The 27157-nt window shown below is 39.1% G+C and overlaps 1 protein-coding gene across 1 annotated transcript in view; it reads left to right on the top strand.

Annotated features, from left to right (window-relative positions):
• Nucleotides 1-16183, top strand: part of Mlip (muscular LMNA interacting protein) — a 138092-nt gene extending 121909 nt beyond the window's left edge. Inside the window, exon 11 of the mRNA XM_059267023.1 lies at nt 15908-16183. Coding sequence (XP_059123006.1) covers nt 15908-15910 — 3 coding nt within the window. The 3' untranslated portion in view covers nt 15911-16183. The remainder of the gene's footprint in view (nt 1-15907) is intronic.
• Nucleotides 16184-27157: the final 10974 nt, after the last annotated feature.

The raw sequence follows: 27157 nt of genomic DNA, 5'->3' as shown, positions 1-27157 counted from the left end.
TTCTGAACACACTGTCTTCCATTGATGAGTCAAGACGTTAAAACTTCCTGCAGCACTTCCTCCTCTTTAGAGTTTCTGGCAGTCAAAAAACACCACTCTGCGTTCAGATAGGAACTTTTCATGAATATCATGGCACTGAAATCCACTTTTTAATGGACAGACTTACTACGATTTACAAAGTGTCTTCTTGGAGTTGTTGGAGTCTCATTTCTCCATCTGGCCTGGGAAAATTTCATCTTTTTGTCTTTTCATGGAAGGTCATATGGGCTCTGGAGAAAGCCCACAGACAGTCAACACTTCGTAAGGTTTTGTGCTAGTTTGCTGGCCGTTGTGATCAAGTACAGGGAAAAGCAAATGAAGGTGCTATTTAAATACTGCAGCGATGCGTGCACAAAAGTCTAATTCAGCGGCTGTACAGAACCCAAGACTGAAGTTTGCACCTGAGATGGAAGTGTGCTTTGTCCCGTCTCCCCTGCACCTTCCTTTCCACTCACTTTCCTATGTTGAATAATGTTGAGATGGGAATAGTAACTTGTCAGCTACAGCTTTTAATTGAGGCCAAATAGTAATTTGTTTTTTTCAGAACATGACAACCACGTGTGTAGGCTTGGGTTACCCTCTCTCCCTCCATAGGAATCTTTGCTCTGTGTAGCAACTGTATGAAACTTAAGTTAGTTTGCTCCTGTTCTGACCTTTGTAGGACTCTTCTCCTGTGTTTTATTGCTCTCATCACCCGACATCTCCGCTCTTCATGCTTTGCCATGAAGGTTTTACCATTTAGCATTGTTCTTTCTAATAGTTCCTGGATGACCTGCCAGAGTCAACACATCCATTTGCTGCTTCTGTGAATCCTAGAAAACAGGAAAGAGAAACACATTGCCCCAAACTTGATCCTCTTGTCTCTTCCTAGACAGTATTTTCATCTGAAATTTCTTCTTTCCTGTTTTCCTTTCCTCCACCCCCTTTTCTCCCTCTTCCCTACTGTCCCACCTCTAATGGATTTCTTAAATATCTCCAGCCAGCCATCAATATTTTGCATATCAGTGACACTGGCTTCTGTTGAAGTTGGAATTTCCTATCATGTGCTCCTCTCTTGCTTACAGTTCCCCAAGGGCTCCTTACGGATGTATTCCCCCACATTTCTTTCAATTGCCCTGTCTTTAGAAACTGTCTCCCAGCTTCCAGTCACTGCTTACCATTTCTACTTCTGGCTCTTAAATAAATTGTTCTTGTCTTAGTGCTTTATTCTAGCTGTGAAGCAGGGTTAGACTTGTGATAACTCAATGAAGAGTCTGCTGTCAGGGCCTATGCTTCTAATCCTAGTACCCAAGAGGCTGAAACAGGAGGCTCAGAGTTGGAAGAAAGCCTGGGCTACAAAGTGGAGAGAAGTTCCCTAAACCCTAAACAAATTTCTTAATGAACAAGCACATATAAGAGACTTAGTACATGAGTATAAAATGGATATGACTAAACTCATGAACTTTATAAGATGCCAGCAGACTTCAGCTGCCTTGAAGAAAATGGAAGAACTAATTTACTGTGTTAAAAGTTCGTTCTCAGGATGAATGAAGTAACTTAGGGCTTATAATTATTTATGACCAGCTAGTTACTGTTCCCTTTTGTTGATTAGGGAATCACTACAAAGTTTTTGAAATTGGAAGTGATAATGAACTTGACTTAAGTGCCTGTGTTGGAAAGGAGGGATGGAATAGAAGTGTAGGCACCACCACATCCTCACTCTGTTGCCTCAGTTGCTTTTTTAATCTCAACAAAATGCTTTTAGGGAATTTTGAAGTTTAAAAATTTCAGATTGATTCTCCTTGTTAAGTATTAGGAAATTAGAATAATGAAAACGTGCTATTACAAAACTAGAAAGTCATGTAAATGTTGTATCACCTTGTCTAGGTGTATGTAAGAGTCTGAGGTGTCCAGGTCCGATTATTCAGGTTGGAAGTTTGAGCAATACACAGGGACTGTGTTGCTGACATAATAAAACAAAATGTAGTGTCCTGCGACTGGCCCTGAGACCACATGGCAGTAGATGCTTTCAGCTGCTTCCCAGCTTATTATTTAGAGCATGGACTGACTCCATTCTCTTCAAGCAGTTGTACTGAGAATTCCTGATGCCATGATCAGCAGAGAATTTGTGGCTGGGATAGAGTTTAAGGGCTGGAATTTAGTGGAGTTACAATTTTGAATAAAAGCAGGCTTAGTTCCTTAAAGCTGTTGGAACTGGGTGGGTCTCGATAAAGTAAGTGCTGGAGGAGACCTCCTGAACCTGTTCAGAAGCCAGGGCCAAAGGCTTCCCAGGACTGCTTCACTTATTGGCCTCTTTGTAGCTTAAGTTTTCCTGCCTGGCCCACAGTCAGGGCAAATCTCTTTCACCTGCCAGTCCCACAGCCTCTCGGACCCGACCAAGTAAACACAGAGACTTATGTTGCTTTCAAACTGTATGGCCGTGGCAGGCTTCTTGCTAACTGTTCTTATGTCTTAAATTAATCCATTTCCTTTAATCTATACCTTGCCACATGGCTCGTGGCTTACCTTCCACTTCCCAGCTTTATTCTCCTCCTTGCCCCGCCTATACTTCCTGCCTAGCCAACGGCCAATCAGTGTTTTATTGATTAATTAGCAACACATTTGCCATACATCCCACAGCACCTCTTTGAGCTCGCTTTGAAGAATTGGGAGGAAGTCACGGTCCTACTGTTTGCTCAAAGCAGGACTGTGTTGAAAGTGAAGGGGTTCAGTCATTTTTGTGACCCTGATGTCATTTCCTTTAACAGAAAGGAATGTGCCTGGAAAATGGTTTTAAAACCTTAAAGCTGGAGCAATGAAGGTGACACAAAAGAGGATAAATGAAACTGCAAGTGGTAGTTGATGCCTGTAATTCCAGCACGTGGGGGGCTGAGGGAGGTGGAAAGCAAGTCTGAGTTACATAGTGAGTTCTAGGCTAGCCTGGACTATGAAGTGAGACTGTCTTAAACACAAGAAGGGCAGTGGGGACTTGGATTTCAGTACAAATTCTGTGTCACAGTCTAACCTTTACTGGCATGTTGAGGACTTCCTGCTGCCTTAGTGGGGTTAAGAGTCTCTGTAGCACTCAGAAAATCTGTGCAATAAAAGTAAACATTCCCACATACCCGGAGGAACCCCCTCCTGTTAAATGGTGCTATGTTTCATTGCGTTAGAATAATGTTAATCTGGTGGGGTCGCACGATTTATGAAGTTTCTGTGCTTTGATGTTATTGAAGTTCACAACAATGTATAATATTTTATTGTCTCAGGAAATATATACTGTTTTGTGACATGTGTATATTTATTGTGAATCTGAACATGAGCTATTGTTTTTGCTTTTGAATCATATTTATCAGGGGCTAGCATAAATAAGCCTGAAACATCAACTCCACTTAGCTTCTTTTCTATAAAATTTATCAGTGTTTTGAGCATTCATTCAATAAGTAACTAATCTGTATTATTGCTGAGGCCTGTTAGACTTGACGTGTGAGAAACATAAGTAAGATATGGTCTTATGCTGCACCCATCACTTGCCAAAATACTTCCTGTACATTTGAAATGACAGTTAAATACCAATGATTACAGTTGGCAAAATCTACTACTGTTTGCAGCAAAATATCAGATGTCATTAACTGATTATCTGTTGAAATAAAATCTAAACATCTGTTTCTCCTCACTTTGGCTCCTGATCACAAGCTGGCCATCTTTTCTGTGAAGCTGGGTCATCCCATGGTGACAATTCCTGAACATGACACTCTTGACTCTAAAGAGGTAATGTAAGATAGGTGCAGAGATCTATATCTATAGAAGTAAGACATTCTTATTTCTTTCAATATTAACAAAATCACAACATTTTAGTTTTGAGATTATATATAATTGTAAAGTTTATCCCTTCCCCTTTCTCCCCCCAAACCATCTCTCATACCCCTCCTTGCTATTTTTAAATTCATGGCCTCTTTCTTCATTAATTGTTATTACATGCATGTATATGTAATATATATATATATATTCCCAAATACAACCTGCACAGTTTGTATAATGTTGCTTGTATGTATGTTTTCAGGCTGATCATTTAGTATTAGATAACCACTTTGTGTGTTTTTCCCTGGGGAAGATTATTTCTCCCCCGCTTAGGTTTCCTTAGTTGTCTGTAGTTCTTTATGTGGGGTTGAGGCCTTGTGGCCATTTCCTCTTCCTCTTTTCTGTGTCTATTGGTGTCCTTGTTCAGCTCATGCTTAGAGAATTATGTTGGTGAGACATTATAGGTGTAGCTTCTTACATTCCTAGGAGACAGAATCTTACAGCAAACTCCCCGATCTTCTGTCTCACAATCTTTTTGTTCCTTCTTCAGTAATGTTCCCTGGGCCTTAGGTATGGTCATGTTTTGTACATGAATACATTAGAACTGATTTCTCAACTCTGTATTTTGATTGGTTGTAGTTTTCTGCAATTCTCTTGATCTGGCTTAGTGAGGTCATGTTGTAGGTTCTCTTCCAATATCCATGACTTCGCTCGTCTTGGTTCATTGGCTAGGTTTCCATTACCAGGCATAATTTCATTCTTGTTGATTTGGTTTTTTTAGTCCCAATAGAGAGTTGTTCATTATTGGCAAGGTATGCGTACCACTACTGAACTCTTAGGGTTATTGTGCCATGCTGGTCATTGTTACAGTTAATAGATGTGATAGCTAGGTAGAACTGTTGGCTGCTTCCCTCCTTTGGAAGCTTATATAGGGTCTTCTGGCACTATGAAAGCTAGTAATCAGGGGGGACATACACACGTCAGCTCTAGCTCATGGACATTTTTGGCCCTGTTTCTGAATTGCATGGCATCTTCAGCAACAGGGACTTATCTTCTACCATGAGGAGCAACTAAGAGTGATAGCTATAGACTGTATGTTTTGGGAGTCCCTCAGAAGGTCTTGGCAAACAACTCAAAAGAGAGCTTTTTATGTTTGTATTGAGGCTTTTGGTAGGTGGACTTTGGCTCTTAGAGGCAACATTGTTTTGACTTTTTTAAAGAGAGATGTTGACTCCCTGGCTGACTGTGTGGTTCTGAAGTACCTGATTGCTTGTAGAAGGACTACTGGAATTCCATCTATACACATCACAGGGACAAACCAACTCCCTCTTCCTCAGCCGTCAGTCTTAGGCATTTTTATGTTAAAGTGTAAAACTATTGCTTATTGTCGAGTGTGGGTGGGTGGCCTATGAACATGGGATGTGTTTTAGTCAGGTAGTTGTGCTAGCTGGCTCTCAGGTACTGGGACAGAGGATAGCTCTGTTCCCTGACCCCCCTCTCCAACTCCACAAATGAGTTCTATATGGTGGCAAGTGTCTATAGAAAAAATATGAACAAGTTCAGCCATACCATCCCAATTTCATGCAATAATTTTTTGTCATGTTCATATTTAAGCTGATAAACAGAGGCTAAATTTTAAACCCCTCCTTTTATTTTTACAGATACCATACTATACAAAGAAAACAACTGAGCAAAAATTTCTATGTGTGGTTTAATTTGTGTTTCTCAAGAGAAGTATGTTGATTTTTTTTGTACATCATTTCAGATAAAGTGGAAAAATCTGAGAAAATGTAAATTTTACATTTAATCAGTTTCTCTCTCTCTCTCTCTCTCTCTCTCTCTCTCTCTCTCTCTCTCTCTCTCTCTCTCTCTCTCTCTCTGTGTGTGTGTTTGTGTGTGTAAGCATGCCACAGTGTGCATGTGGAGGTCAGAGGACAATGATTGGTTCTTTCCTCCCACCTTGTGGGACCCAGAGATTGAGCTCAGCTCAACAGGCTCAGCAGCAAGCATTGTTTTTACCTATTAAGCTTGAGAATGTGAATTTTAGAGGACTCATCCTTCAAAAGCAATGGGGAGCTTATGCGTTCATTTTAAATACCTTTGTTGTAGATACTCTCACAAATGAAGTATAGAAAACAACCCACTGTGAAACAAAGAAGTAAAAATAACAAAATTGGAAAGAAAACTCAAAATTTTCTTTTTAGGAATATTTTTCATGATTATGGATATACTATACATTTATCATAAAGTGACAATTCCTATTTCTACAGTTTAGGGACAAATCTAAAATCTGGATTATTGTTTTATGTTTGAAAGACAGTTCATATACTTTGATGGAGGTTCCTGTGTTTTTTATTTTTATTTATTTATTTCCTTTGAGATAGGGTCTCATGTAGCTCAGGCTGGCATTGAACTTTCTTTGTATCCAAAAGTGACCTTGAACTCTAAATCCTCCTGTTTCCCCTGGGATTAGAGGCATGTGTCACTATTCCTGGTGAAAATTTATTTATTTATTGTCAATATTTTCATTATTAATAATAGTCATCATCATCATAATCATCCTTATTATTACTATATTTTGAGTGATAATCATAATTGAACCTAGAGCCATATATATACCAGGCAATATCTTTACCAGCCCCCTATTTGGGCAAATTTTGATGTTGTCATTCTGCAAAATCTAGGCTTTCTGCAGTGACAATAGTGTAAAATGTGAAGGTGTATATGAGTGGGCCACCTTAACATTAGTGCCTTTAGATACATTTCTGATTGTCTTTAAGGTAATGCACTAAGGATGGGATTTTTGGTTCCTTGATATATGCATATGGAGACATATGTTGCCTCTAACACATACATACAGTGCTGTACTAAAATATAATATAGCTCAGTCTACCATGAGTGTGGTACAATACCTGTCTCCATGTGCTCTTGCTGGAACTGAAATGACTATACACACCAATTTATGGAGAGCATACTGTATGTAGAAAAGAAAGCCACATACTTTCTTTGTCACTGACTATTCTTAAGCACTTTTACTATTCTTGTTTTACAGTGAGCAAACTTGGGCTGAGGGAAGTTAGTCTATTGGAATAGCTGGGAAGTGTAGGCACAATCCAGTATTAAGTCTCTACTGATTGCCTAGCAACTTGGTTTAAGTACCCTCCCACACTCTGTCCAGCATTTAAATTCAGAACCTTAATTTAGATAAAGGTCTTTATCTCTATTTTTTTTTCTGTCTGTCTCTTGAGTTTCCTCCTGTGCTATCTAGTTCCTTCTTCTCTTAGACACTGTTGTGGAATATTTGCCGATTTCATTCACAGGAGTTTAACATTGTGTATTGTGTCTATTGTTTTGCATGGACTTACACTCTTCCGATCCACTGGATGCTGACATTGCTACTGAGCAGCAAACGCTCTTCATATAGTCAGGATAATGACCTTGTCACACGTGTCATCTCTCTCAGTATAATGGTGACAAATGATACAGAAATAAGAATTTGCACCAGTGTACGTGTACCCAAATAGGAGAATGGTTGAATAAGTTTAGTTCTTTCCTGATGAGTATTTAAAAAAAATGAAATATTATTGCCTGCATTTCAAACCATACAAGTTTTTTTTTCTAATTCACTTATGCCAATCTACTCTCTGTCAATGTTGCTATAAAATAAGGTTAAATTAGGTGTTTATGTGAACAACCAAAGCATCCAGTTCAGACAGTAATACTGAACTGAGAACTTATCAATTTTAGGTAATATAAAACACTGCTTCAAGTTGCCAAATAACATGGGATAGAGCATTTTATCACATTGTGTGTGGGTGTGTTTATGAAAACTTTTTTTTCTTTTATTGAAATAGATGCTTTTCATGCAATATATTGTTTATAGTTTCACTTCCCCTCACTTCTCCCAGTTCCTCTCCACGTCCCCTCCCATCCGGATCCACATTCTTTCTGCCTCATTAGAAAACAAACAAGCATAAGGAATAATAATAAAATAAGATAAGATAAATAAAAAACAAGTTGGAATATGACAAAATATAAAACAAGAAAAAGACTCAAAGAAAAAGCACAAGAAGTGTATATAGATGCAGACACACACGTTTGCACACACAGGAATCCCACAAAAACACAAAACTGGAAGCCATAATAAGGACCTGTAAGGTAGAAGAAAGAAAGGAAGGAAGAAAGAAAGGAAGGAAAGAAGGAGGGAAGGAAGGAATGATAGAAAGAAAGACCAATTTCCTTAACATAATGAGACAAAGAACCTCAAAAGATGCTGCTGAGGTCATTTTCTGTTGGCCATTTACTGCTGGGCATGGGGCCTACCCTTAAAGAGTGGTTTGTCCTGGTCCCGGGGGAATCCTTGCCCTGGAGGAGATGGGAATGGGGGGTGGGCTGGAGGGAGGGCGGGCGAGGGGGGCAGGAGGAGGGAGGACAGGGGAATCCGTGGCTGATATGTAAAATTAAATTAAATTAAATTATAAAATTAAAAAAAAAAAGAAAAAAAAAGAGTGGTTTGTTTCCCCAGTGAGATTCCCTTGGAGAAAAAAAAAATTCATTTGCAATGGCTATCATTGGAGATAGCTTCCTGGTTAGGGATGGATGTGTGTGTCTACTTCTCCTTTCAATTCTAGGATTCCATCTGATGTAGACCCATGCAGGCCCTGTGCATGCTGCCTCAGTTCCTCTAAGTTCCTATGTGTGCCATTCCCATTGTTTCTAGAAGACCTTGATTCTTTGGTGTCTTCGATCCCCTCTGCTCTTTCTCTCTTTTTGCCTCCTCTCTCTCTCTCTCTCTCAGAGTTCCCTGATCCCCAAGGGGAGGGATTTAAAGGAAACATCCCTTTTAGGGCAGAAAATGTTCCAAGGGCTCTCGATTTCTGCATATTGTCTGGCTGTAGGTCTCTGTATCTGTTCTCATCTGCTGCAGGAGGAAGCCTCTCTGTTGATGGCTGAGCAAGGCACTGATCTATGAGGATGGCAGAATGTTATGAGGAGTCATTTCATTGCTACATTCCTTTAACAGAACAGTAATGTTTGGTTTTCCCCTAGGTCCGTGGCCCATCCATCCTCAGGTTCTTGGTCATCTAAGCAGTGTTGGGCATGGGTTCCATCCCATGGAGTGGGCCTTAAGTCAAATCAGATATTGGTTGGTTTTTCCTACAAGCTTGGTGCTACTATTGCACCAGCACCCTGGCATATCAGTCATCATCATAACGTTTGTGTTTACGTTTCTCCTTTCGTAGTGTTCATAGCACCTTCTAGTACCATGGTTAGCAGTCTGCAGTGGTAAAGGCTCTCTGTAGGCACCAGGTACGTGTTCAATGAGTTGTGTAGGTGTTGTCTCCAGTAACAGAGCCTTACTGAGTGTTTGTAGGGAGCCACCAAAAGCTTTGGCCACAGCCTGGTTTATTTGGGGGTTTCAATGGGATCTCTTTTTGTTTTTATTTTGAGACTGAGTTTTACTATGTTTCTTTTGACTGACCTGGACTCACTGTGTAGACTAGATTAGACTCAGATGCAGAGAGATCCACATACCTCTGCTTCTACTTCTGAAGTGTTGGGTCCTGCTACACTTTGATTCTTTTTAATAGAAAATATCATAACCCTGAAGACAAGACTTAAAATTAGGCCACTGGGTAAGATTTAAAGAACAATTTTGAGTTAGATTTGGAATATATGGAAACCCTCATAAAAGGAGCTAAATGTTAACATTTGTGAATGGTAGAAATGGTTCCACTAAAGGAAACAAATAATGAATGAGGGTCACTTTCTGCTTCTAGTATGGCATATGTATTGCTAGCATTGGCACATTTGGGAACAATTTAAAAACTTTCTACAACTTCTTAAGCCATGTATTTTCTCCAAACTCTTGCCTTATTATTAATTCATCTGTATAAAATTAACAGATTGAAGAAAAATATTCTGTTTTTATAAACAATTGTCATCTTATGACCATATGCCTGGGAGATCATAACTTTCTAGCTATGTGCCCAGTGCATAAAGAATTATGTGTGATACTTGGCCTTTCTTTCATGTCCTAAAGATGCTAATCTGCCTTTCTTACTGTTACATTTTCAACCCCTGACCCAATCATGATTTTTTGTACCTAAAGAGATTTTAAAATTAACTATTTAATTCATTCAATACAAAGATATCTCAGATTAGCTAATTGGGCTTACACAATGCTTTTGCCACATGATTTCTAATGCTCATCTTAAAGGAGCTAACCCCAAGAACAACAGCACTTACCCTGCAGCCCAGGCCTCAGCATTGCTGACTAAAGGACAGAATCATCAGCAGTGACTTGTGTGACCAATGCTGGGCTTCCCCTCACCCAATCCTGGACCAGGGTAACGAAGGATCTCTGTCATACAAAGGCCTTCGCCAGCTTCAAAATGATTCATTCATTCATTTTTATTGTTGTGCTTGTACATCTGTCTGTGTACCAGGTACATACTGATGCTCACAGAGGCCAAAAGGAGCATTGGGTCTTCTGGGATTGGAGTCACTGACATTTGTGAGCTACCATGAGTGTGTTGGGAATCAAGCCTGGGCCCTCTGAAGAGCAACCAGTGCTCCTAACCATTGAGCCATCTCTCAAACCCCACCTTGGCCAGCTTTAAACTAAGTTTCCCCCAGTGATTCAAATGCATGGCACTGCACTGTTAGTTCCCTCACCAGTGGGGTTGGCATGCCAACCAAATCAGCAATTTAATTTTGAACACACAAAAAAATAAAAGCAAAGAGAATTGTTTTAAAAAAATTGTCTCAGTGAATGTTTTCAGTTACTAAACTTTGGGTCACATTTTCTGGCCCAATAATGCAAAGTTGTACTGTGAGCTTTAACTTGTGGTACAATGATTCTGAGAGATCTGCATGATGAAATTCATGATTTCATGTGGGATGAAATACTTTGTTTTTCTTTTGACAATCCACACAAAGTTTAGTAGTTGCTTGGTCTAATTGTAATACTTACACAGTATAGTGAGAGAACTTAGGACATTTGATGCAATATTTCATTTGTGTTTTTTTATCATATACACAAACAGATGTATACATACTCATATACACATATACTTACTTATACACATAGAATCATATATTCACACACAGACATACAATATATACACATGCCTACATATGCATAAACACATATATGTATACATATACACACATGCACATACCACTCAAATATACATACACACATACACTCATATACACATACATATACAGATATATACACACATAAACTCATACACACTCAAGTACACACATAGACTTACACACACACATATATACCCATACACATATACTTACATATATTCATATGCATAAACACATACACATATGCATACATACATACACACATATATACATATTTACACACACACATGAAAAAACACATAAACATGGCCTTGAACGAATCCTCAGATAACTTCCTAAATCATAAATTGAGTATTTAGCAGCTGACTGAATAATCTTGAAAGAAGATCAGTTTTGCTGATTTCTATTATCCACAGAGATATAATAATTTCCAAATAGGTGGATATTTATCACTTTACAAGGATCATATCCTCCCTGCCTGAGATTAATAATGTCTGGGTGGAGTTATAGAGAAGAACTTTGTATTCTACTAGAAATAGTCATTTCTGCTTGTTTATAGCACATCCTGTGAATTCAGCATTAGGCATAAATAGACACATAAAAAGAATACACATATAGGTATTCTTTGATCTGCAGTCCACTCTGTAATTCACTTCTCTCTTTCCAGGATGAAGTGCAAACACCAAAGTGCAGAGCAGCATATCATCAACCTTGCCCTCTTGGGTCCTCTGCTGAGGACAACACCGGAGGATTTTTTTTTTTTCAGCTTGACTTCCAGAACAGGACCAGATTCCCTTCTCAATAACAGAGCAGCTAATTATTCACTAGTTCCCAGAAAACACATGCTCTGCAAATTCTTCTCCCAGTTTCATAATGATTTGTGTGTGAGGTACTAGGGATTGGATTTAAGACCTTGTGCATGCTGGGAAGCACTCTGTCACTGAGCTCTACACCCTGAAATGTTCTTTTTTCCTGTTCCTCCTCTTTCAGATTTTAATAGGTATTGAGGATTATCAGGATTCTGTTTCTAATAGCAAGGAACAGTGATTGATTTGCTGTTGTGTGGCAAATGAGCTTTGTGTGCCAGTATTACAAGAATTTCAGAAGCTCTGTTGATGCCCAGGGTTCTTATTCTACAGATAAGAACGCCCCCTTCTCGTGATAAACACAGAAAAGGGAAAAAGTCACTTGCTCACAGGAACCACTCTCACATTATGGTTTGATTCAAGGTAAATTAAAGTCCTTAAGAGGGACTGGCCCACTTTTTTTTTTTTCATCAGATAATTTCCCCAAACTCTTATTTCTCAAAATTGAGCTTGGATAAATCTTGGATTGCTAAGAGGTCAAGGCTGGACTTTCAAGGGTGAACTTGAAACCTGGCTTATCTGATGATTAAAAGAAGGTTCACTTACTCTGATACATAACTTGCTGGAGGACCAGAGTGAATTTATCTTAACAAAAATAGATGTATCCTCAGCAGGCATACTGAAGCCATCACCTAGTCTAGACATCCAGAAGGCCATTTCTACTCCCAGGATTAGCAACAGTGAACCATCAAAATGACTCCCTTGTCATTATTTTTTCTGTCATAAGCCCTGAATCTGTATAGGTAAAATATACCTTTTTTTTAAAGATTTCTTCTTGAGAATTCCACCTAGGAGTCCTGTTGTTTACAGAATTTCCATCCCACCTTTCCCCTCTCTAACTCTTCCCATGCCCACTCCCCAATCCTTCTTTCTGAAAGCCCTCTTATCTTTTTCTAAAACAAACAGACTATGTGACCCCATGTTTAGTATTGAATAGCATTGACTCAGCAGAATGGGAAATTCTTAGCAGAAAGCCAAATAGACATAGTCCATTATATTTATCCTCTCTAGATAAATCACTTTACCCTTAAGTAAGAAGTGTCAGGTATTGGTGTACTGATTGTAACCCAAAGCTTGTCCTAGATTTACCTGGTAATTTGGGAACTCATATGTGTTTTATTTTTGCTCAAAAAAGAATTAAACATCTTTAGGAAGTAGTGTTACAACACAGAGCCAGACACCTACTGAAGGTAGCGTCTGCTAAGCATAAGGTGTTTTTTTGCTCTGGGAACTGAGAGAGAGAGAGAGAGAGAGAGAGAGAGAGAGAGAGAGAGAGAGAGAGAGAGAGAGAGAGAGAGAGAGAAGATCAAGTTCCTTGGATGTTTGCACTTTGAAAAAAGCTGGTTAAAGCCTCAGAAAAGACTTCCTGGAGTCTCACAAAACTCTCATCTAGTTCCCTCAAAAGGACTTCTAGACAGTTCAAAGAATGAGGACAGTACTGCTGACACATTTTCTAAAATGAACGCCTCAAGAAAAAGGAGGGGAGAGAAATATATTCCCTTATGTTTTGCAGGGAGGGTGGAGCTTGTATTTTAAATTTCTGTGTGTTTACAGATTTTGTTAGAAAACCATAGAACTGAGATCTTAGAGAATCTCTCAACCAGGCAATACAAAGAAACAGATCTCATGTGTTTTTTAAGACCTTGTGTGAATCTACTACAGGAGAGCCTGACAACGGAGAGATCTTTCCTCCAATGCCATCTTAGCAGATGAAAGGTACCCTTTGTTTTGGAGTGAGTTGGTGAGCAAGCAGGAGGCACTGGAATGGGATAGCTGTGGTTGTGGGATTCCAGAACCTGCAGTGAATTCATGGCTCCTTTTTGTTCTGACATCAGACTCATTTTCAAAACAACAATAACAACAAACAAGGCAGTAAGATCAAGCCCAACTATCTGGATCTCAGATCTTCTAGAGACCAGGAATTTTGAACCCATATTCAATATTGAGTTCCTAGTGTCCTTTCTGTAATACCTGGTTTCTCTGCCATGCTATATATTGAGAGAACCTTAATTACTGAAGGATTTATGGGCTTTGGTCTATGGATAATAAACTATAATACTATGCCTTATGTCTTCACATAAGGTGAATAATTACGAATTTGTACAAATGACATAATTTTATGGGAGAAGATTATTTTTAGTGGGTGTGCATTTCTTGGAAGTGGTTTTGGATTCTGGATGTGCAAAGTTTGGTTTTATATTTTCAAGAACAATTACATAGATCATTTTTCCTTTATTTTTCAGGAAAATGTATGCATATTTACATTAAAAGAGATTAAGAGCCTATTTACATAGCACACTCTTTAAAAAACATGCTTTCTGCGGCATTGGCTTCAAGTTTCACAGGCTACAATCACTTATTAACCAAAGTCAGCTGTAGAGAGAAGTAATGGAGTAAGTTTCTCTCCAGAATTACGATTTTTCAGTGTATTAAGTTTTTTCTTATATATATTTTTTAAAAATCCAAATGAGTGTGTCAGTTTAGTTGGCAATAAAACACTGGGTCTGAACAGCCAGTGTCAGCTTGAAGATAAGGATGTTTTCTTGATTTATTTGATTGTCTGCATCTGTCTGAAGTGCTTACTCTTACCCCTCTTGTGTTTAGGTTTTTTTTTTTTTTTTTTTAGCTACATTGAGATTGGAAAGGGAAGTAGAAATGTCAGAATGCATCTAAAGTGATGGCTCTACTTGGCATAGCATCATCTGTCATTTCTAACTAGTCACCAAATTGTCGTGCCAAACATGACTTGGTTCTCTCAGCAACATCTGAGGATGATGATGAGCCTGGGGCTGAGCAGTTTATATTACTTCGGCCTCTTTAATCATGTACAGAACTATAGCACCTTGTGTCTGGAAAAAAACTGAGGGGCACAGGGCATATGATATTTTATCTCATGTAAACGCATGTATACACCTTTCTGATGACAGAACATAAGCCGTAGTAAATACTTGCTTTGGTATGACTAAGACAGACTAACTTGTGGCTATACCAACCATGAAGACAAGTAGAAACACTGACTAAACTAAGGTTAAATGTAGAATAGAGTTGCCTTACATGTGCTATTTAATCTTCTTGGACTTTAGTTTCATTCTCTGTAAAATCGCATCAAGATATTATGTTATACAGATTAGAATTTATATATATATAATATGTGTATATATGCTGTTTAGCTTATAGAAGTCTTAATATTTCTCAAATATGAGCCATATGATAAGTTAAAATTCATTTGTAATATTAACTACTATATGCTGACACCTTGAAGAAAATTTGATTAATAATAATTTCTATTTGCTAGCAACATAAAGGATCTATAATTTAGTTATTTCCTTCCTTCGTTAGAGTTAGTGTTTCAGAGAATCTCTAGAAAAGAGCAACTGGTCTTCTTTATTCGCCATTGGCCATGTTGGATTGTTTCATTCTCAGTCATGACTTAACACCTGGAAAGAGAAAGTTCTAGTCATTTCCCCCTTTGTCATTTTATCACAGTGTTCTATCAGACTGTTTTAGAAATTAATTTCCTTCCCATCTCATCTCTGATGCATTCTTTTGTCCACTTGGACTCTCTGCTGTAAATGCCCATCTTCATTAGTCAACTTTATCTTATCTGTTCCAGACGAGTCTCACTGTATCAACTGGGAACACACAGAAGTGAACAAATAAAGACATTTTTGTAATCACTCTTCTACTGCACAGTAGCATTATAAAGCCATGAGAATCAACATAGAAAGACAGACAAGAGGGTCTTTGCTCTCTTTGCTTTATCCCACAGTGCATTTTACAAAAGTCAGACTTTAGCTGAATCCCTGCTCACTTTCCCTTCTTGTTTTAGATATTACCTTTTGGGGAATGATGCACTCAGTGCCACAGAGACAGTAAGGCATCAGGTCGAGATCCTGAAGGGAGATGGGGTATCAAATTGCATTCCTTAAACAACACCTGCCCTCAAAGCCAGCAAGACTGTTTATAGGACTTGAGCAGATCTTTTGAACTCTCCGGACTAGGACCTGATGCAGAATCTATTTTTACTTTTGATACTCTATCTACATATTAATGCATAATTTTCAATGTATTTTCTCTAGAAGTCCTCATATTCATCAGTCTATTGTTTTATTTTGCAGTGATGAAGTTGGAGCAGAGTGAAAACCAGTTTGCTGAAGAGTTTTGGAATGCCGGTGCTAACCATTTGCTAGATTTCACTCATGCTTTTTCAGAATGATGCTCTGTTGATGAGCTCAGTCCAGCAGAAGCACCTGAAAGGTTTGCTGCAGCCACATAGCATCGGTACACTCGCAAAACCCAGAGCAGGATGATAGACCTGTAGCTTCTAGCATTGCCGTTCAAGCCTATAATGCCTTCTATAAAGTTGACAGCAATACTAATGCACCCCTATGTTAAGCAGCTAAATAAAGAAAAATTATACCTGAATACAAAATGACTGGGACTGTTTTTTCAATGGTCGTTTTGTTAATGTATACATTACTAACTAAATCAAGTTTCATTATTGAGAGCATATCTCAGAGGATGCTGATATTTTAGGGTCCGTCAACGAAACTGTAAACAAGAGTAAGGTGGTACTTTTCATAATGCATGCTGCTTCCTAAACTGTTAGGGTTCTGACATGTTGTATGGACTGTGTCCAAGGGACAGCCTAAGGGTAATGACCAATATTGTGCTGGGATGACTTGAACAGTCATGTCTTTGCTTATGGCTACATGATTCCTATGAAAGCCGTCTCACAGGTGGGGCTCCCGCAGAGCAAACCCACACTACAATGGCAGTCTCAAGAGGCCAGCAGTACCACTGCTGCTGCCAACCCTATTGAGCATGCTCCACTTGTCTCCCAGTTGTCACCCCAGCAGTTGATCTTGGTTACCTCTAGTGATTTCCTTCTTCTGCCCCTAGGGAAAACCAAGACAACACCCACCAGAGAGTTCTCAGCAGTTCCCAGCAGCAAATTTCAGGTAGCAAAGGAGCCTTTGCAAAATCTTTTTGACTTTGGCATGTAGCTCACACTTCCTGAGAGATAGATCTCCATTACTGCTTCTCCCTCCCACTGCCTCAGCCCAGCCACCCCACTCAAAGAAGGTTGCAATGAAGGAGCAACAGGAATCAGAATGCTCCATTACCAGCCATTAGGTGGTACCTGGAAATATAAACTTATTTTGGTTTCCCCTACTAGTATTAGACATGTGTATCTTCTCAGTAAAGCTATCTGCTCTTTGATCTCCCCTAAACAACTACACCATCTCCATGAACCACTTAATAGGTCTCAACATTCACTGAGTCTTATTATACACCAGTTACCACAAGTTCTTAAGATGCATTTGAATTAATATTCATAATGAATTATTTTGTGAGGCAGATGATATCTTTACCTATGTTTTATGTTTGCAAAAGTAGGCATATCCAAATGGTTAAATCAAGCTAATAAATGTTAGGGGTAGAAAGACAGGTAATTTGATTCTAGTATATTCACCAATATACTTTCCTGATGTTTCATTTATTAATTCATTTACTCATTCATTCAGTAGTTGAGTTGGTCATACAATTGTTTATATTTGGCCAAATTCCTTTCTGTATTTAATTATTAATTTGTAACTATAATTTATAGTATTTTCCATTTTTCCCTTGCAGAAGGCAAGTATCCTTATGTGTCTGATGTTTACATATGTTTGAAGATGTTTTGGTTTTTGGCATAAGTATTTAATAAGTGTAAATTTTATTGCTTACATTGCTTCCAATATAGGTGTACCCATTTTTGTTCCTACCAGATATTCAACACCTGTAAAGGCAACTTTTTATAGCAAAGGTTGTTTGAATGTGGTATCCTATTCATCTAGTTTTCAAAGGCTTGTGTTAGCCATTTTATGTTGTTGTGACAAAATAATGGACATTAACAGTTTAAGAGTAGGAGTGAAATTTATTTTAGCTTGTGGTTTCTGACACTTAAGCCCATAGCCCCATTGATTCTAGGTCCATGGTGAGGTAGAATATCATGGTGGCTGTAGTTTGCAGAACAGAGTGAGTCTATTCACTCTATGGGGGTTAGCAAGAAGAGAGATAGGAAGGGATAAGTTGTAATAAAGGCACGACTCCCAGTGTGCTAGGACTCACCTCCTAAAATGTCTAGAACCTCTCAAAATAGTGCCATCTGCTGAGAACCAAACATTCAATACATAAGCCCAGGGTGGACGTTTCATATTCAACACATTTAATCCATTGCATTGTCAAGCAAATATTATTACCTTCATTTATTGGTAAAACCCTTGAACTCTTTTTTGACTGAGCCATCAAATTAATGAACCCTAAATCTATCATGAAGCCTTTTAATTCTTGTACTACTTCTAAAGAATCACATGCATCTGAACATCATATTCTAATGTGTTGGTTCAGCATCTCAGCAAAGATGAGAGTCTTACTAGTGTGAAGGCAGGAGGAGCAAGTGTTGGTTTTAGGGAGAACACAGAACATGGAGAATTAGAATTAGCTGCTTTATAGGCTTGGGTGTATGGAATGCCATCCAAAAGATGTTGGGGTGCAGTGTATGTTTCTGAAGAGGAAAGAGGTAGGGACAGTAAATATAAAACAGATAGAACAGACAAATACTGAAGCTGTGTCTCATCTCAATTTGGGTTTCCCAGAAGCCAATTGTAAGACAAAGCTTTAATGTAATTACTTTATTTCAGAGGTGACTACCCCAAAAAATACTGCTAAGTGACTGAGGAATTAACAAATGCAGTGTTTGTTATAAAGCTACTTACCAAAATGGGCAACTGGAGCATATTCCACCAATTTGGGAAATGCAAAATTGAAGGAACATGTGTTAGAATTAGTCCAACTTTGAGAGAAAAAAAAAAAGGAGATCACTATTCTCTAGCTTGAGTATCAACCCTCACTGGTCACCAATTCCATTTGTGAGGCATTTAAAAACAAACAAACAAACAAACAAAACATTTCATTGTGCAAATCCAATAGGCCTCATTATTTTATTGTGAAAATTTTCTTTGGGGGAAATGAAATGTATAGTCTGCTGAACTGTAGTGTTCATTCTAGTTTCTGAAGTAAAGAAGTAAGAGAGAAGTGAGTGCTTAAATAACGGACTATTTTCAGCTTGGTGTCCTGAGCAAGCAGAAAATTCTGCAGGTAGCAAATGGAACAAATCTCTTTCCTTTAACTAGACTTCTGTGGATTTCTACATTTGAAAGCATCTTCTATTGGAACTTAAATCATTCAGTGAGAGGATAACTACCTTAGAAAGAAAGCTTGTTTGGTTTAGACTAAGCCCAGAGGATTTATAATTATAACCTAGGAATTAGAAAGTATTTTTCAATTAAAAAAATGTCACATTTGGAAGATTTCCTCCATTTTCTATGGTATTCTGTAAAATTAACTATTATATTGCCCTGAAGTTTTAGACAATCAATTTGTTTAACTGGAATCAAATTTTCTTTACTGTATATTTAATGAGTATATGTTGATACCTTTTAAATGAAGGTTTTATAATATGCTTTAAAAAATATTTTTTTTCAATTTCTCAGCATCACTTAAGCACCTGAGCCTAGATTTTTTCATTGACTGAAGACTCTAGAGGTAAATTAAAAAAAATACTACTACACAGGAGTGAAGTATATGAACATTTTTGAAGGGGGAAACTCCACATAAAATGAAAAAAAATGAACAAAATAAAGTCAAAATTTTCTAGGGAGCCACAGATTGCAATTAAAAACATTAATGCCTACTCTAAGGACAGTAGGGGCTCAAGCTAGTGGGAGAAAGACACTCTGGAAATGCCAGAGCGTGTCGCTAGGGCATGTTGTGGAAGAGTTCATGTACTGTGAATAGGAAAGGAGATGATTCCTTAGGGGGCTTGGGAAGGCTTTCCAAATTTGAACTGAGTTAAATCATTAAAGTAGGAGTCCAGAAGTATTTGCCAATTCTGCTTTTTGGTCTCAGTTGAGAATTTCATCTAAATAAATACTATATTAGATAAAAGGAACAAATTGTGGGGAAGTTAAAGTGAGCATTTTTTTTGTTTGTTTTCTGACATAGTTTATGTGAAATGGTTTATTTGAGCCACTTCACATTAGAGGAAAATGTGGATTTTAAATACTAGGGGACTGCAGAGAGTACTCTGTGGCTTAAGCCCCTGGTGTTGAAGCAGTAGGGTTTTACTGCAGATTCCTAATACCCTGAAAACCCAGTACACTGTTTGCAACCTCAGCGCTGGGAGAAGGTGGAGAGCATAGTGGCAGATCCACGGAGCTTGATTTTAGCCAGAGTAGCCAGTTGGTGAGCTCCAGTGTCAGTGAGATCTTGTCTCAAAGGATAAAGTGGAGAATGATTGACTCCATGTTGATCTCAGGCCTCCACGCATAATCTCAAATGTGAATGCACAACCACACATCTTGACATCATATTTTGGTTTCCTTGGTACATTCTGTGTGTGTGTGTGTGTGTGTGTGTGTGTGTGTGTGTGTGTGTGTGTGTACTAATAGACAGCAAATAAGCAAATGAACAATGCATACTATATGTTAGAATATGCTCTGAATTTTCTTAGTCTGGTCGTAGATGACAAACACATTAAATAGGTCCAACAGAATTTGGGAGAATATACAAACAAGAAGTCAGGTTTTGTCAATTATAACATGTAAAAGGTTAATGCCAGGGGTGTGGGTGGGACAAAATAAAAAAAAAAAAGTCAGTTTCCCAAGATTTCGTCCTGCAGTAAACTAATAACATTTTCCTAAGAGGGAGAAAATTGAAATAACACTTCCTCTGAAGTTTCAATCCAGTCGCTAGCCACAGATGATATCCCATTATTGCCCCAGTCATGCCGACCAGAGAGATTGTCTGCTAAGGTGCAGTACCGTGGCACTTGTCCCTGTATTTCTCACTATGGAGTGATCTTACCAGGGCCTTTCATCTTTCCCTGCCACATGCCCTGTGCAGGTGTATCATTGCTAGTTATTAAGTGGAGATGAAAGCCAGAGTCTGTCTATCAGCTGAGACAGCCTTGAGCCTTTTAGTTCTCAGGTTAATAGTTCAAGTCTCCACTTGTGCAATCAGCAGGAAATCCTAATGGCTACATCTTGACATCGTACTCTGGGTCCCCTAGACAAGGTCTGTGTGCAAGATGAAACAATCCTTTGAGAGCTAAGTTCTCCTGGGCTGTCTCGATGGACACTATACCACTCAATCAATTCTCAAATTAACAAAATCTACAGCAAGGTGATGTGCTCTTGAACTATGGACATGGCTTGGCCTTTTTGAGCTCTCTTTTGAAAAGTTCCACTTTGGCACTCCATCACCATGGAGAAAGCTTTCCAGAGTAAATTTCAGGGATCCTTCAAGCTTCACTCCATGCCCATGCTTCACTGCCTCATACAGAGCCTTTCTACACCACACTACTATCTGGAGTCAAGTAAGCCCAGAGTGATTTGTTCTCCGTTTCAGAACATACTTGCTAAGTTATGATAAATAATATTTAGAAAGTGCTGCCTCTAGTTAAGATTGGCTTACATCTGTACCTATTTGCTAAGAGAAATCTGGTGTTTTCTCTCAGGCGTCCATGAATTCCCAAAGACTTAGATTTTTCTTTGCTTTCCATAGAACAAAAATCTCAGCGTCCATGGAGCACTCCTCTTATTTTATAACTTGTCCCGATGTCCCTAGAGTGTTCCCTGTGTGGGCACAATCTTTTTTCTTGAACACCTCCTCTTAAAATTCCCTGCAACACGGTAGAGAATAGGCTTCACTAGAGATTTGTGGGAATGGCGAGAGTTGAAAAGACAAGGTCATTTAGCGTCGTATCAACTGGTTGTTTCAGCTGGATTGCAGAGTTCCCTGTTCTTAGAAAAGAGCTGGCTGGTGTTTTGGGTTTCCATCTTGGGGACAAGGGACTTTCCTATATCTCACATCTTCTTAGTTTGGCTCCACTTACAAATGGTGTCTTAATATTGATACAACTGTTTTAATTTCTCTTTCTCACATCTCCCTACCATTAAGTAGAATGTGGATTTTCCTAAATAAAAAAATTGACATTTCCATTAGCAGTGTGTAAGGTTCTGTTTTGTTTGCATCCAGCTTTGTTGTTGTTAGTTTTCTTACTGATTGCCCTTTTGTTAATATAAATTTGATTTTCAGTGTCAATTTAATTTTCATTTTTCTGTTGGCTACGGAGGTTGAGCAATTTGTTATATTAATTTTCAGGAGAATATGTTTAACTAGAAGTCATAATATTTAGTGAATTAAGTGAGTCATTGAAGAAGAAATATTTTTTTCTCTCATTTGTGGCTCCTATATTTTATACAGATACATAAAACAATGCATGTATATGTATATATGACATGAAGATAGATGTGAGGCTGTCTGGAAGAACAAAGGGAGGAAGTAGGAGTGAAGAAAAGTGGGGGAAATGTCGGGGGGAATGTTCTCCAAGTACATTATATACATACGTGAAAATGAATCTCCCCAAGTAAACATGAAAACGAAAAATAGCTTCTTTCCCCAGAACCTCCCCAAAGAGGTGATACTGTATATTGTCAGTTAGCAGAAGATCGGATTGTAAGCAGCAGTTAAAAGCCTGGCTCAGCCTTTCTCCTTTCTCTGTCTTTATAGAAGGTGGAAATACCCTGAAAGTTTCAAAGCAACACTGTGAAAACTAAAACAAAATCGATCTCCAAACCAAATCCACAAACTGATCTGGTCAACTCAGTACTTGATGATATGGGTGTCCTCTCTAAGGTGGCAGTCACTGGTGGATATTGAATTTCCATGACAGGAGGCCTTTCTGATTTTTGACCCACTCAAACCTCTTACGCTTCCACCTTCTCTCGGTCCCCACCAAGACCTGACTTCCCTTCTTTGCCACATACTCCTTTTTCTTTGCAACTTAACTTTGGACCAAATCCTGGGTTCTGACCTGATGGTTCTCTGGGGGGCAGATACCGTAGTGTTAAGAACTCAAAACCTGCATGGGTGCTTCGGAAGCCCTGGTGGTCTCAGGCAGGAGGACCACTCTCTATAGGAAACTCAGGGCAGGACTCTAGATTGGAATCACTTGGAAGAGGGCATTGGTGGCCAGGAATTTATTAAGTAGCCATGGTGAAGGTGACCTGTACCTTCCACTATCTCTTAGAAATAGAATAATGTTAAGAAAAACACAAAAAAGTGTTTATGACTGAAAATATACTTGATTTTTCCAGAAAAATACTCATTCATATATATATACATACATATATATGAATATGTATGTATATATATAATATATATATGTATATATATATAGTTTTTGTTGATTGCCCATGTGAGAGTTAGATATCCTGTAGAGGATTTACATGGAAGAGAATGTATAAGCCTTGCATACAGGCTTTGAATCCTAATGTATTTTGTTACATAAAACACTTTTTCAGGCTTGTTAAAATATCACATGTAGTTTTATTTCCTAGGTAAGAATCTCATCTGTACATTTATCCAAGGAAGAGAAGGAAGCTTCCAGCTCACAGAAAGAGTCAGAGTGAAGCTAAGGAAATGTTTCTACCCTAAATGAGCTTCTGCTATGGAAGAGGCTCCAGGGAGAGAGTTTCTGGTATTTTCTACAAACAGAACTTCCTCTTGCTGTTGTGCCAGCCCAGACATAACCCAGGTGAAGGTTCCTGGCAAACACATCCCCAGGCATGGGGATAAGAAGACTAACTAGTCAGTTATCTCAAGCCTTTGGCCTTTGAAGTGTCACAGGCTACCAGAAACTTTACCTGGTTCAGTGACAGAGCCAAGGAACAAGAGGAAAACAAAACAAAACAAAATAAAAATAGACAGGTTGTCAGTTTTTGACTTTTGACCCACCATACTTCCCAGTAGATACAAAGTATGTGTGGGCATGCGCACACACACACACACACACACACACACACACACACACACCACACATTCATACAAAAATACACATTTGCACCTCACTGTTATTAGACAACTGTAAGCATTATTTTGTTATGTTTGTGGCTCAAGAGTAGTCTGAATCTCCTGCACATACTCTTGAACACCAAGGTGGTGATTCGTGAAGCCCCTAGGTGAACCCAGCACTTCAGGGGATGAGAAAACCCATTCCAGTTACAACAGACGTCTGTCACCAGCTTTCTCATTTGCTGACCCATCATGGTAAGGTCTTCCTGGTCTGTTGGCAGACTCCTCTACAATCACGGTCATGAGAGTCATGGTGTCTAGGTTCAGTTTCGGTATCTACAAAGAATTCCAGGCTGTGAAAATCAATGGTTATTATTTAAGAACCTTGTTACCATTCCTGCCCCAAAGTGTTGCAGTTTGGCTTTAGAAAACCAATTCTCATTTGTTTTCCTCAGGCATCATTCTCTCTAGATGTCTGCCAGCCCAGACGTCCAGTGTGCCTCTTATGTCCTGAAAGATGAGGGTGGTAATCTATATGCCAAGGGATCTGAAGCTTGGGGATACCTTCCTTGTCTGAGAGACCCACAGCCAAACATAGGCAGATCTTGGGGAATCCTGCAGAAGAGGGGAGAGGGAGGATTATGGGAGCCAGAGGGGAAAAGAACACCACAAGAAAACCCACAGAATCAACTAACCTGGGCTCATAGGGTCTCACAGAGACTGAACCAATGACCGAGGAGCCTGCATGGGTCTGACCTAGGCCCTCTGTATACATGTTATGGTTGTGTAGCTTGGTCTCCTTGTGGGACTCCTAACAGTGGGAGAGCAGGATGTCTCTGACTCTTTTGCCTGCTTTTGGGACCTTTTTTCTCTTACTGGATTGCCTTGTCCAGCTTTAATACAAGGCAAGGTACCTAGTCTTGTTGCAACTTGATATGCCATGTTTGATTGATAACCCTGGGAGGGCTGCCCTTTTATGAAGGGAAAGGAGGAGGAAGGAGTGGATCTTTCAGGGACAGAAGGTGGGGACAAAGGACTTGTAGGAGAGGAGGGAGGGGAACTGCAAACAAGAGGTAATATAGGAGAGAAAAAAGTGTCTCTTTCATTTCTAGAAGGAGCCAGGGTTGATAATGTCAACGAAACAGGACCACTGTATTTGGACAGACAGCCATTTAAGCCTCCATCCCATGCAGAGGTTCTTTTCTGTTTAAAATATGCATGAATCAATTGCATAAGAAGTGTTACTGGGAGACTCAAGCCTTCCATTTCAAGTCCATGATGTTGCTGTATAGTCTGTCTGAAAGGAAGTCTCCCTGAAATGTTAGCACCATCTCTGTCCTACTTATCCTTTCCTGGGTATTTCAAAACTTTGTCTTCTCTTATTTCACAAAATTAAAAAAAATCTTTAATTAATTTTTTTTAAATACACAAGTAGAATATTCACATCATTTATCATTTCCACCCTTTTCTCTACACTTGACAACCCCTCCCAAGTCCCCCTCCTCAACTTCTTCTCAGATTCAGGATCTCTTCTTCAGTTATTATTGTTGTAAATGACACCCATCCATACATGTTCATATAAAAAAACTTCTGAGTCTACTTAGTGCTGCTTATATAGACATGTGCTTAGGATTGACCACTTGGGATTGGATAACCTAATAGTGAGCTCATTCCTGGAGAAGACCGATTTTTCCCTCTCTCAGAAGGCACTGACTATCTGTAGCTCTTCAACTAGTAGTGAAGAGCTTATGAGACACCCCCATCTACATGGGCACACCAATTGTTGCCATTCTGTAGTTCTTGTGTAGGTACCCACATTGTTTGGGCAACCGTATGATTGCATGGGTGCAGTTTCCCAAGCATGATTAGAAGACCCTCTTTCACATCAGGTAACATGGTCCTCTGGCTCTTACAGTCTTTCTGTCACATTTACCTTGCTGTTGCTTGAGCCTTAAGTGGAGGGGTTGTGTTGTCGACTTACCCATTGGTGCTGGGCATCCTGCAGTCCCTTATTCACTGCCTGCTGGCCAGTGTGGATCTCTGTAATAGCGTCCATCTGCTACAAACAGAGGCTTTTCTGATGATGGGTGAGAACTACACTCATCTGTGGCTATAAGGCCAAATGTTTAGAACACAGTTAAAATTATACTGGCCTCGGAAAATGGCAGAAGTAGATTCTCCTATCCAGTCTGTAATTTCTCCAGCCCTGGGTATTTCAATAGGTTTAATGTACCAGGCACGAATTCCCTTTTATTATGTGGGTCTTAAGTCCAATTATACAGCTCTGGATTTCTTCCAGAATAAAAAAGCCACTCTAGTACCACTGGGAGTATCCTACTGGACTGATCACTGGAATGGCTCATGGACATAACAACTGGGCAAGACTAGTGATTTCTTGTCTCCCTTGGAAGCTTCCAATGCTATGAGAGCCAGTCTTCAGGGAAGAGGCTTCCAGGCAGCTTCAGCTGGATTCCTGTGACATAAGTATGTGATGTAATCATCAAGGGATTCCCATTGGGCAATAGCCTAATTTGGTTCAGGAGTTACTTGGGCATAACTCTCCACCCCCACCATGAACAACTAACTTGAGAGCAAGGTGTGTATGCTTGGCTCTAGGCTTTTGTTAGATACCATGAGGTTCTTGTGTGAGGCATTTTCACTCCATTCGTCATAGTTCCATAGATATATATTAGTATATATGTGTGGGCTTTAGGTGGCTTATAAAATGTTTCTCTGAAAATTTCAAGCATCCTTAGTGTTATTTATCCCTCCTGCATTCATCTCACTCCATGTTACCCTGATTTCTCTCTCCCTAGTTAACACTCCTGGATGTTTTCCCACTTCCCTTTTCATAACACCTGTCCTATGGCCCTTTTTCTAGAGCTCCTTCTCTTCCTCTTTCCCTATGGTCCATAGTCTTGGATTTTGTGGTTTCTTCAGGAAATAGATTCACATATAAAATTTCAGAGCTAGGACCCATAAACAAGAAAGGACATGTGATATTTATTTTTCTTGGTCTGGGTTACCTCACTCAGTATAGTATTTTCCAGTTCTATCCATTTACCTGCTAATTTCATTTTTTCTTTGCAGTTGAACAGTATTCCATTGTGTGTATACCACATTGCCATTATTCTGGATTTCACTTAGACGTTTTTCCTTACTCTCACTAAGTTTGTTGAGGTGTTTCTTCATGTCCTTTTTAAACACCTTGAGTTCTTTGATAGTACTTATGAATGTTCTTTTAAATTCTGTGTCCTGGGGTTCATTTAAGTAATTCTCATTACAAAGTATTTCTGTAGGACTAGTGGTTTCAGCAGAGAGTGGTATTCCTTTGTCTTTTTATATTGTTGGTGTTTTTGCAGTGTGAATTGGGCATGTGTAGATCTAAGGATTGGCTCAGCAATCAAGTGCTGGCCTAGCATGTATGGAGCTTGGTGTTCAGTCCTCAGCATGGATAATCCAGACAC

The sequence above is a fragment of the Peromyscus eremicus genome, chromosome 7, assembly GCF_949786415.1.
Source record: "Peromyscus eremicus chromosome 7, PerEre_H2_v1, whole genome shotgun sequence".
NCBI classification, from domain to species: Eukaryota; Metazoa; Chordata; class Mammalia; order Rodentia; family Cricetidae; genus Peromyscus; species Peromyscus eremicus.
The sequence above is the reverse complement of the archived record's forward strand: the minus strand, read 5'-3'. Positions and strand labels throughout refer to the sequence as shown.